Source organism: Glycine max, chromosome 20 (assembly GCF_000004515.6).
Source record: "Glycine max cultivar Williams 82 chromosome 20, Glycine_max_v4.0, whole genome shotgun sequence".
Taxonomy (NCBI): domain Eukaryota; kingdom Viridiplantae; phylum Streptophyta; class Magnoliopsida; order Fabales; family Fabaceae; genus Glycine; species Glycine max.
The window spans coordinates 10,674,361-10,687,302 of NC_038256.2; the positions used below are offsets into that span (position 1 = coordinate 10,674,361).

The window sequence follows — 12,942 nt, forward strand, 5'->3', positions numbered from 1 at the left end:
GCTTGGTACTCGTGTTATTGTTTATACTGACCATGCAGCTCTGAATTACCTGTTGAAGAAGGCTGAATCAAAGCCTAGATTGATCAGGTGGGTGCTTTGGCTCCAAGAGTTTGATTTGGAGATCCGTGATCAAAGTGGTGCACAAAACCTCGTGGCTGACCACCTGAGGACTCACCCATTCGGGATGATTTTCCGGATGACCATTTGCACATTCTGTATAGTATTTCTGATTCCTTCCCCACTCCCTGGTTTGCTAATATTGTGAATTATTTGGTTGCTTCTGTTTTTCCTCCCTTAGCATCAAAAGCTCAAAATGATAAAATTAAGAGCGATGCTAAGCATTATATTTGGGATGACCTCTATTTGTGGAAGTTGTGCAGTGACCAGGTTATTAGGAGATGCATTCCAGACCATGAGATTGACTCAGTCCTACAATTCTGTCATTCTTCCACACCAGGTGGCCATCTTGGCATACAAAGGACAGCTCGCAAGGTGCTTGATTGCGGTTTCTATTGGCCCACCATCTTCAAGGATGTGTGGAGAATCTGTAGCACTTGTGAGTCTTGTTAGAGAGTAAGCGGCTCACTTTCATGGAGACAGCAAATGCCTTAACAACCCATGTTATTCTGTGAGGTATTTGATGTTTGGGGTATAGATTTTATGGGGCCTTTCCCTATCTCTTTTGGTTTTGTTTATATTCTCCTTGTTGTTGATTATGTTTCAAAATGGGTGGAAGCCAAATGTCATACCCTAATTTCGTCCGGGGATTATTATTTGATGATATGCAACCTTTGATTGGCCGCTTCGAGATACTTGGCACCCTTTGTTGCACAATATGTGAAGTCCCGAGACGTGCCGGAAATCAAAAGGAAGCAGGCTTACGCGATCCTTGAAATTCCGTAATGTGACGGAAATCAAAAGGAGGTGTTTTTGCGCAATCCGTGAGTTTCCGTAACTTCTTCGAAAGCTAAAAAAGAGTAAGTACATAATCCGTAAGGATTCGTAACCTTGCGGAAGGAAAATAAGTATCGTTACAAAATTCGTAAAGTTTCGTAACGTTACGGAAAAAGAATTACCAAAAAAGGTAAAGGGGGTGCTTTTAGTAAAAAGGGGGGGTACAAATAGAAATCAGGCCCACTTGGGCCTTCCAGTTTCTTCCTCCAGAAGGCGGTTGCTTCTGGAGGAAGCAACCTTGCTCGCCTGGGCGAGCTGGGTGGCAAGCTCCTCCCCTATTTTGCTATAAATAGGGGGAGGAGTGAAGAAGACAAGGGTTCAGCCTTCTTGGCACTTCTTATTCTCTCGAAATTGCTGAGGAAAATTGTTTCCGTGAAGAAAATCCAAGCCGAGGCGCTTCCGTAACGTTTCCGTGAGTAATTACGCGAAGATTTTCAACCGTTCTTCGACATTCATCGTTCGTTCTTCGTTTTCTTCAGTCTTCAACTGGTAAGTACCTCAAACCGAGCTTTTCAATTCATTTTATGTACCCGTGGTGGTCCATATTTTGTTTCATGTACTTTTATTCTCGTTTTCATTCGCTTTCTATACCCCCTTTTGACGTGCTTCAATCATTTATTTAATTCGTTTCTCGCCTAATCTAAAAATAAAATAAATTTTCACCGATCATTTGAATTGTATCATCCGTTAATTTCTGTTAAAATGAATTCCGACCGTTCGGTCGTGCCGTAACCACGTTGGAAATAAAAAAAGAGGTAAAATAATAATATAATAATCAAAAAATACCTTTTAGTAAAATAAAGCGAAAAATCAATAAGACATTTTCTCTTTGGGATTTCTCATTCTTAATCGAATTGACTAATAACTAAAGTGAAACTAAGGCTAAAATCAACTTGCCTAGTCAAGCTCGTCCACAAAAAAGGGTCATTAAATGGGGTTTGAAAGTTTATCATTTCAGTTTTCCTTATCAAGTAAATGGATCATTTTTAAGGTCCAACGCCTTAAAATGATCACCTTTCAAAGTACAAAGAATCACTTGATTCACTCTTAAGGAAGAACTACGTAGGTTTGATTTCCTCTTTGATGGAGGGTACGTAGGAGCAAGAGCCCCGCTTTTGTCGACCTCAAAAAAATAAAAAGAAATAAAAGTTAAGATAACACAATTTCACAATTCTAAAAAATAGGCTGTTGTCCTTTGAGACAAACGTAAGAGGTGCTAATACCTTCCTCAAACGTAAATACAACTCCCGAACTTAGAATTTTTATTTCGACCGGTTTCCTTCGGTTTTTTCGACGTTTTCCACAAATAAACATTGGTGGCGACTCTGCGCATCTTTCCTCCTTTGGAAAGCGCACCTGTGAGCCTCGCTTTCGCTCGCCCGCGAAAGGGCACGTTGCGACACCAAACCCACCAGAACTAACGATGCTAAGGTTGTTGTGGATTTTGTTAGATCTAATCTGTTTTGCAGGTTTGGAGTCCCTAGAGCCATCGTTAGTGATCAAGGCACCGATTTTTGTAAAAGATCCATGTATGCCTTGCTCAAAAAATACAGGCTCGTGCACATAATTTCCACACCTTACCACCCCCAAACTAATGGGCAGGCTAAGATTTCAAACAGGGAGATAAAAAGGATCTTGGAGAATATTGTGCAGCCGAACAGAAAAGATTGGAGCACCAGGCTGGATAATGCTCTTTGGATGCATAGGACTGCCTACAAAGCACCCATAGGAATGTCTCCTTATCGGGTTGTCTTTGGTAAGGTATGTCATCTTCCTGTAGAGATAGAGCACAGAGCCTACTGGGCTATAAAGACCTGCAACTTCTCTATTGATCAGGCTGGAGAGGAAATGAAGTTGCAACTAAGTGAGCTAGATGAGATCTGTTTAGAAGCCTATGAGAATTCCAAATTCTACAAGGAGAAGAGCAAGAAGTTCCATGACAGCTTGATAGCTAAGAAGGACTTTGTGGTTGAACAGAAAGTTTTATTGTATAACTCTAGGCTCGGACTCATAAGTGGTAAGTTGAGGTCAAAGTGGATAGGTCCTTTTGTGGTGACAAATGTTTTTCCTTATGGTACAGTTGAGATCAAAAGTGAATCCACCGATAAGAGCTTCAAGGTCAATGGACACCGGCTGAAACCATTCCTCACAAATCCCTCCTTAGTGGATGTAGTGGTGGAGGAGACCTCCTTACTTCACCCTACTTCTCTTCCGCCATGACTTAGGGAGTTTTTTTTTATGTCTCCTTCTTTACTTTTATTGCACTTGTCCAATTTTATTGATTGTTTTGATTGTTCTTGATCTTGTGATTGTGCTACATTGAGGACAATATGTTGTTTAAGTGTGGGGGGGGGGGGGGGAGATTGTTCTTTAACTTTGTTGATTTTGTTGGGTATTCTAGATTAATTTTGTTGGGTTTTCTAGTTTAATTCTGTTAGGTTTTCTAGGTTAATTTTGTTATTTTGGTTTTATGTTTTATGTACAACATTGCATGTTTCTCTTTGAATTATAGGTTATGTACAGGTAATGGGTAATTGTTTTTGAAATAGGAGTTTCTTGGAATTTTGTGAATTGAAATCATTGTTTTTCTCTGCATGTCAAGTTAGTTTTGAAAGTTTGAATTGTAAGTGATAGATTTACCCTTGGTGAGAATTTGAGCCATCATCATCTATTTTATTCGGTGGGTTTTGCCCTATTCATTGCTTGCACAATAGCCTTGGCTTGACTCTTGTTGATACTTCTTGCTTTACATGTATGTTGGGAGATGATTTAGGCATTTTGTTCTTATAAGCCTCTAGCCAAATGAGCCTACCTTGAATTAATTCCTTTAATAGCCCCTTTGAGCCTATGTTCCCTTTTCTTTGTTTTGAAGCTCATTACAAGCCTTAAGTGAAAAACCATGATCTCACCCTACCCTTAAGGAATTTTGGAGCTTTGGAATTGTTTTGGGAATAAGTGTGGGGGGCTATGTTTCATTGGATGATATGTTTTTGTTGGCCATGCTTGATGATGTATTTTGGCCATGCTTGATGTATATACATATATTGTCTAATTATTGCTTTATTTTTCAAATGCTTTCAATACTGTTCACGTTAAAAAAAACGAAAAAAAAAAACAAAAAAAGAATGAAGTTGAATACATGAGGTCTTGGTTTGAAGACTTGGATTGGTTTGAGGACTTGGTTGACTTTGTTTTGGGTTTACTTTTTATGCTTAATTTTTAATTTTGGTTTTGGGGTTTACTACTTTTTCTTAGTTCTCACTTATTCCCTATTGCTCCTCTATTCCTTTGGGTTTTAGCTACTTATCCCATACTTTCCTCTACCTTGTCCTTGGCCCCATTACAACCTTAAAAGACCTTTTGATCCTCATATGCATGTGTTTGTGATGTGGTTGTCAATTTTAGAGTCTTGCCAAGTCTATGTGGTGTTTGTTTTCATGGGTGCTCTAAGAGTAAACAGTAGCCTAGACACTTGAGAGATAAAGTGCATATCTTATGAGGCTTTATCACTTTTCATTCTTGAGCTGATTGACTATCTTGCCATGTTTGAGATGCTTGGATGATTTTCATGACTGTCTTGAATCTTTAACTCTCTACATGTTGGATGTTGCCCATTCCTTTCATTCCTTGAGATTCATTGAGAAATATGTAATTGTTTTTGTGTTTGTTGGTTTCTCTTTAATGTCTCTGGATTTGTTCCTTGCTTTGCTTTTTGATTTTGCCCAGGAGTGCAAAAGGCTAAGTGTGGGGGGATTTGATGTGTCATTATTTTCTCCTATTTCTTAACCCTTTTTGTCACCATTTTAATTACTGATTAGCCTTAATTATCAAATTAATTATGTAGTTTTATCATTTGAGCCTACTTGACTAATTTTGTGTTTTTAATTTAATTTCAGGAGAATTATAAGCAATTGGGCTTGAATCCAGAATTGGGCTTGGACTTGAAGAGAGCAGACAATTTTATTTTATCAAATCTTATCTTATCTAGATTTTATTTCATCTAGATTTTATTTCGTCCAGATTTTATTCCATCCAATCTTATCTTATCTTGTCCAGATTTTATTCCATCCAATGTTATCTTATCTTGTCCAAATTTTATTTTATTTATGGGCTTGAACTTAAAATAGATTTGTAAGTTTTGGGGCTGAGGACCTATATAACAACACCAGAGTTTTAGTTTAGAGAGTTTTTTTTTTTTTGGAGAGCAGAATAATTCTATGGTTTTAGAATTCCAGTATTTACTGTTCATGCGCACTGTTCACGTAGAATAAAATTTGTTTTCTGCAATTTCATTTTTGCTTCAATCTACAATTTCGTTTTCTATTGATTAATGGAAGGCTAAGTCTCCAGCATTGTTTTCTCTTGAGGATCAAGCACAGCTCTCTTTGAGGTTTTGTTATTACTATTGAATTCTGATCAGTTTTTCCTCTTCACCAATTACTCTGTATTTGTTGCTATTAATCCATGCATGCTTAGTGCTTGATTAATTGTCTCTGCGCTTAAATTACGTTCATACTTAATGATCAGTTTCGTTCATGATTAATTGGTGTATGTGTTGCTTAATCACATAATGACAGCCTTATGTTAATTTTCGCTTAGTAATTTAATTTAGGGATGGATTAAGTGGTTGAACTGATTAAGGATAAATTCTCGTAACCTAGGATAAGAGACTTCACAAGGGGAAACAACATGTTTTAAGTTTGTTATTTTATAATTCAAATTTTCTTGCTGTTTAATTTACAAAAACAAACAACCCCCCCCCCCCAATTCGTTACTGTCTAATTACTATCTGTTATGAACGTTTGGTTGATCATTGCTCATTGGGAGACGACCTAGGATCACTTCCTAGATACTGCATTTTTAATGTTTATTTGATTCGGGTACGACCTCGATCAGTCCCCCATGGGACAACAACACCACCTACTCCCTCTAGACGTGGGCAAGTGTTCTCCCACCAGTACTCTGCCTCATCAGCTAGCATGTGAGTAGTAAACAACACCTTCTGTTGGTCCTGACACTTTGTCACCCGGAAGATCTTCTCAATCTCCCTCAGCCAAGCCTCAGCACTCTCAGGATCATAATCCCCATTGAAGGTAGGTGGGTTGTTCCTCGGAAAGCGATCTAAACCATGGTACACAACTGCTCCTCCACCGCCTCCCTGATTGGCCATAACTTGAGCCAAGTTGTTCAAGGCCTCGGTAAGAAGTTGTTCTCGTTGCCATTACATCTTATGTCACGCAAGAAACAAAACACAATGCATCAGAGTACACAAGGAAACACATAAAGCTCATAACACATGATCGACAGGTCCGACCTACTCTGATACCACTAAATGTGACACCCTCTACCCTCACAAATAAAAATGAATAATAAAAGGAAATAAAATCATACAGAATTTATTTAAAAGTTTTCAAACACATAATAATAAAAGAAAAGAAACCCATGTGGAATTAATTAATTTGTTTTTAAAGAAAACACATTTAATTGAAAATAATTCAAAAGAGTAAAAGGTTCACATCCACTGAGTGAAATCATAGTAGAAATTGTTCGAATAAAAGATAAAGTTATCCTGGCTCAAACAAGATCGTTCATTCTAAATAAATATAAAAAAATTAAACAAAAAACATAACAAAATTCAATTATCCAATAACTCCTGCACATATGAATTTCATGATGAGAAGTCACCTACGCGGAAGAAAATATAAAGTTGTGAAATAAAAGTGTCAATATGTGTAGTGTATACACTGCGGTGCTGAAAATTAAAAAAAAAAAAAGGAAAAAAAACAATCAACAAGATTGAAAGGCCAATATATCTTGTCTAACAAAACCACTATCGCACAATTTTTATGCTCCTTATAAAGAATCCTAACGCCTAAGGTACATACTCAATATCAGAACACATCAATTTTACAACAAATTCACATCGGAACACCAATTGGTCCATCAAACACACTCAATCCATGATTAAAACAAAACAAAACATAATTGAACTTCATAAAACATCCCAAAATAACCCAAAAATTGATCCTCTAAGAATTCCTACACATGTTCATTCTAATCCCCAAGCGTGAGTAACTCATCCTTTACCTCAAGGTAGTCGCTCAAGCATTCTCTGTTAGCAATGGTGGCATTTCTGGTGTTCTCTAGAGCTTCTCCTCCAGTTGCTCTGTTAGGATTCTTGTGCGTCAAAAGAAGAAAAGAGAACAAAATGTGTTTTTTTAAAAGTTGCTCTAGGTTAAAGGTCAATTTATATAGTGGGGGAACTTATGACCTAATTAATTTTATTTATTTATTTATTAAAATGAAAAACCCAAAAGGCACAGCTGTTACAGTTTTCACCTACCCTAAAAAATTTCTCATTTTTTGCTAGAAAACACAAATATTTTTGCATACACCCCCACAAACATGCTTTGAATTGATTTAAGATAGTTCGACCACAAGATGGTGGTGGATCCCGAGGCAAAACCCATCTACCAAAGAAGACAAAAGATGGGTGCAGAAAAAGGGAAGAAGTCAAAAAGCAAGTCCTCGACTTACTAGTAGTTGGTTTCATTAAAGAGGTTAAATATACTACTTGGTTGGCTAATATAGTTTTGATGAAAAGGCATTCCAAGAAATGGAGGATGTGTGCTGATTACACAAACATGAACAAACATTACTAGAAAGATTAATATCCTTTACCCAACATCGACCAACTTGTACATAATTCATCGGCTTCCAGTTGTTATCTTTCATGGATGCATATTCAGAGTACAACTAGATCCCTATGCATCCCAAAGATGACGAGAAGACAACTTTCATGATAGATAAGGCAAGCTATTGTTATAAGGTAATGTCTTTCGACTTGAAAAATGTTGGGGCCACAAACAAGAGGATGATGAATTTTGTTTTTGAAAAGCAGATTGGGAGAAATTTAAAAGTTTACATACACAATATGATCGTAAAGAGTAGGCAAGAGGATGAGCACCTAGCTCACTTGCAAGAGGTGTTCATGAAATTAAGGAAATACAATATGCTCAACCCCACCAAGTGCATTTTCGGGGTATGAGCTGGGATATATGCTAGGCGAAGGAGGAATAGAAGTGAATCCTAACAAGTGTAAGGTCATTTTGGAAATGAAGAGTCCTAAGATGGTGAAAGAAATTCAACAATTGTCATGACAAATAGCAACTTTGACAAGGTTCATAGCTAAATCTTCCCAACACACGTTGCCCTTTTTTAGGATCATGAGAAAGGGCACTGAGTTTAAATGGGATGAAAAGTGTGAGGCAACCTTTCAAAAGGTAAAAGAGACATTATCATCACCACTTATGCTTGTGAAACTAGAAATGGGCAAAACCCTCTACCTTTATCTTGCCATGGAAAACGAGGTAATAAGCGTTGCCTTAGACTTGGAAACAGATGAGCACTAGAGGACAATCTACTTTGTATGTAATACGCTCCAAGGTGTCAAACTCAAGTATCCAAAAGTGGAAAAGGCAGTCTTTACTCTGATTACAACAGCGAGGCGGTTGAGACAATATATCCAATCACGTTAGATAGTGATTGTGACACCCTAAAATCTATTATGAATAACCATGCACTTTTCCTTTAATTTAAACTAATTTTATATAATTGTGTTCATCCATATAATCAAGGAAGCATTTTAATTTAAGAAAACATGAGTATTTTTTTTACTTTCTATTTCTTTATTACATACAAGTTGTGACAGAAGATACATTGCTTGGTAAAAACAAATGCAGTTTTTGAAATACTTTACAAGTGCAAAATGTCATTTTTGGATATAACCACACACCCTTTTTAGACGAAAGGAAAAAGAAATGCACTGAACTTTAAACTACTTAAATATATGTAAAGAGTGCATAAATATACAAAAGTAGTGAGTTTCAAAATTGGTAAATAAATCCAAGTGCATGAGTGAGGCAAAATGCATATAATGGAAACTAATTACTAAACATACAAGTAAAAGTCTGAAGCCTAGGCCTACCCAAAACAGATACATATAGACGTAAAGGTCCTAGACTTAGAGCAGTCATCTCTAACACCCATCCCGGTGAGGAAATTACCCCAACATAAGTTAGTAGGCGTTCACGCATAATCAGGATACCCAAGGAAGTGATTCATGCCTTTGATCACATTGAGTATTCGCCGCCTCCAAGTGCACTCATCCTTGAGATGGAGAGTTAATAACGTCTGTCGAATTGATTCAAAACAAATAAAACTAGGAAATTTTGCAGTACATGATTAACTTAGGTCGACTCAGAGATACGATTCAATATGATTCCTACTTTATTTCACTTATAAACAACAAGGAGAATTTCAATGAATAGTTTGTAGGCATTGAAAAGAAATGCAAAATCACGGAACAAAAATGCGAAATCTAAATCGAAACACAGTTTTAGTTGCAAAACAAAAACAGAATTGCACAAACAAATTTGAAATCATCAATCCAATTCACTAAACCAATACAAATCAAATTATTACAGTTCTACAGAGAATGATTAAGTTGTGAAGGTTCAATCAATGTCATTAGAGTTAGTTCAATCAAATGAATCTCTAAATTCTTTGAGATCGCAAATTAGGTTCGAATATCATCCAAAAAATTTGCGATTAGGTTCGAAATTAAGAAAGTAATCCATAACCTAATTCATTTTCAATCCTAAGCATATTCATAATCATGAAAATCGAAAATAGGATTGAAGAAAAATATGAACATTCACACAGATTAAAAATACTAACTAGAACTCAAATTTAACCTTGCTTGGAGTGGATCCTTTGATTGATTGAGTGTTTAGCCTTCCAACATCATCATCAGTAGAAGAGTCACGAAATTTGTGCAAGAAAAAGGAAGAACAAAAAAAAAAGAAGAGTGAAGAATAGTTGAAAGAAAAAGAGAAAAATAAAATTGATCATAAAGCTTGCACAACAAGTAACTAATTTTTTTTTTTTTTGTACAAAATGAAGTAACTAATTAACTAACTTCAACTAACATATATAGTTACTACTTAGAAGGAAGGGATGGGCCTTGATTAGGCCCATCTAATCTACCTAACTAAACTAATTACCCAAAACAAACCCCAAATTTGCAACCCAATTATTCAAGTGCAAAAGTTCTGACTTACAACCCCAATTTGACCCTCTAAATGGCAGAATTGGCCCAAGCTTATTTTTTTTTTACAAAACTGAAGATATTTTTCTTAGCTTTCCAGGAACTACTCACATGATCCATTTGAAGTTTTGTAGTATCTTATAGGCCCTAAACAAGGCAGATAGATCAAGTAAGCACAAAAATCCAAAAATAAGCCATAATTATCAATTAAGCTCAATCATTTGCCTAAGACCAAAACTAAGTTAAAGTGATAAAATAAGGGTCAAAGAGGTGTCAATTGAGCTAAGAAGAATAAAAAATACTAAACTACAAATGCTCGATCAAATTCCCCCACACCTTATCTTTTGCACTCTTTGGCAAAAGTAAAAGAAAGACTAAGAAAAAGAAATCAAACTAAAAAAAATAATCACGACTAAAAGAAGGTACGAACAAGGCACACATTTTTCAGTGAATCCTAAAATGCACAAAAATGAGAAAGAATGAAAAAGGAATAATGGTCTCAAGGTAACAAGCAATCCGTGAACACATGATCACAAAATGCAAAGTGGACAAGTAGTCAAGTCAAAATTAAGAATGTACCATGGTGATAGAAATCTCTCAAGGAACAACACTCAACCTTACCAAATTTGTATGGGTTTGTGTTTACGCTCATGCACCACATGTAACTAGCACATCCAAATTTTGATAAGATTCTAATCCGTTCAACTTGAAATACACATGCATCAAAAGATCGAAAGGACTTTTATTGGTTTGTAATGTATGACTTAGGTAAAGGTGGATATGAGAAGAATATTTAGGCTAAAACTAAGGGAAAAGAGGGGCAATGAGGAGTAAGTCAACAAGTAAAAATAGGGTTAAAAATAAAGAAATAAAGTGGAGAACAACAAAATTAAAATAACAAGAAGTTACAAGAATGAAAATGAACCACAACACATTTTTTCATTCATTTTTTTTCTCTGTTTTTTTTTGTGTTTTACATTTTTTTTCTTTTTGAACTTTTGCATTTATGCTCCCAACTTTTCTCTTTTCTTTATTATTTTTATTTTTTTCTTTTAATTTTTTTCCTTTTGTATTCTTCTCTTTTTGTTTTCTTTTCAACAAGTCACAAGCAATGAAATGACAAAAACAAAAGAACTTTTATAAAGCAAAGTACCCCTACACTTGTTTGAAACCCACTCTCAAAACAATTCCAAGGTCCCTTTTCTCCCTATAGTTTAGGAAAACATGGTTTTCCACTTTTTGGCTTGTAATGAGCTATAAAATGAAAGAAGGAGTTAAAGGCTCAAAGAGGGTGGTGACAATGGATATCAATGCAAGGTAAGCTTATTTGGCTAGTGGCTAAAAGAAAGAAGGTCTAAATCATCTTAATCAATGCATGTGCAACAAGGAATGACAAAAGAGACAAGGCAAAACCTAGAGTAATCTAGCACAAGGGTGAAATCACACATGAAAGAGCATGAATGGAATAATGCAATTCGTCCACAAAATCCCAAAACTCACAAGGCACCATTCTATCACACATGATCCACCTCAAATTTTTTCCAAGCCTACTTATCACTTCCACAATTTCAAAAATGATTCACATCAAGCATGAAACCTTTCAACTAAAAAAAAGATACATCTCTCACAATTTACACAAGTTAGAAATCCTATGAAAAACATGAAAAAATGTCTAAATTCAACAAAAAAACATCAAAAAAATAGCAACTGTAAAATCTGTATTTTTTTTATTTTATGCATGTAAAAATAGTAAAACAACAAAATAAAACAAATACAGCAAGACAAAAAATAGAAAACAACAACAAAACAGAAACAACATACAGATATAGAAAATAAATAAAATAGAATACAACTAAACAAAAATAGAAAATAAATACAAACACAAAAACTTAAACAAAATACAAAAACAGAAAAATAAATACAGCAAAGAAAAAATAGAAAACAAAAATAAAGAAAACAAACAGATTTTTTTCTAAACCCTCTCCCCACACTTGAAATGCACATTGTCCTCAACGTGAGCATGTAATGAAATGCAAACAAAGAGACAACATATAAAAGAAAAGGGAAGGAAACTCCTCAAGTGTCTGTCAAGGCACATCATCACATAAAATTGGCAAGACCAAAGAGAGGTCCACCATAAATTCTTCCTCCACTTAAGGGCTCTCATGAAAAAGCTTGAGATGGTGACCGTTCACTTTGAAAACTTTGTCGGTAACTTCATTTTTAATCTCAAATACACCATGGGGGAAAACATTAGTAATAACCAAAGGTCTATCCCATCTAGATCGAAGTTTACAGGAAATAAGCTTGAGGCAAGAGTTAAACGAGAGCACTTTTTGGCCGATATGGAAATCCTTCCTAAGGATCCTAGAGTCATGAAATCTCTTCATTTTCTCGTTGTAAATATTAGAGTTCTCATAGGCTTCTAAGCATATCTCCTCAAGTTCTTGAAATTGAAGCTTCCTTTCCATACCCGTTTCATCAAATGCCATGTTAAAACCCTTCATCACCTAATAAGCACAGTGTTCAATCTCCACCGGAAGGTGGCATGCCTTACCAAAAACCATCCTATAGGGAGACATCCCCAAAAGATTTCGGTAAGCGGTTCTGATGGAATCCTACCCCTAAAGGGCATTGGATAGAAGACTCCAAGAAGATTGGGCCAGAGATGCAAGAGAAGGCCCTAAGATTCTCATGAGCCTTAGGGTAGATTTTGGACTCATGGGCTAAGTATGAGCCCACTTATCTTTGTACATATTAGATTATTGTTTCATTATTCTTGGGCCTTGTATTTAAGGCTCCATAATATAGGTAAGGTACCCTAGAAATGTAGGATTTTTCAGCCCTTGTATTTTATGGCACCTAGACTAGTTTTTTGT

General features: G+C 35.8%; 1 protein-coding gene across 1 annotated transcript; it reads right to left on the reverse strand.

Annotated features, from left to right (window-relative positions):
- Positions 1-12,216: 12,216 nt before the first annotated feature.
- Positions 12,217-12,555, reverse strand: LOC106797616 (uncharacterized). Its single transcript, XM_014772441.1, has one exon. It carries the CDS (start codon positions 12,553-12,555, stop codon positions 12,217-12,219), a length of 339 nt encoding a protein of 112 aa, XP_014627927.1.
- Between the last annotated feature and the right edge of the window lie 387 nt (positions 12,556-12,942).

Coding starts and splice junctions, on each gene's coding strand:
- LOC106797616 (XM_014772441.1), bottom strand. CDS start 12,555: ATGGCATTTGATGAAACGGGTATGGAAAGGAAGCTTCAATTTCAAGAA.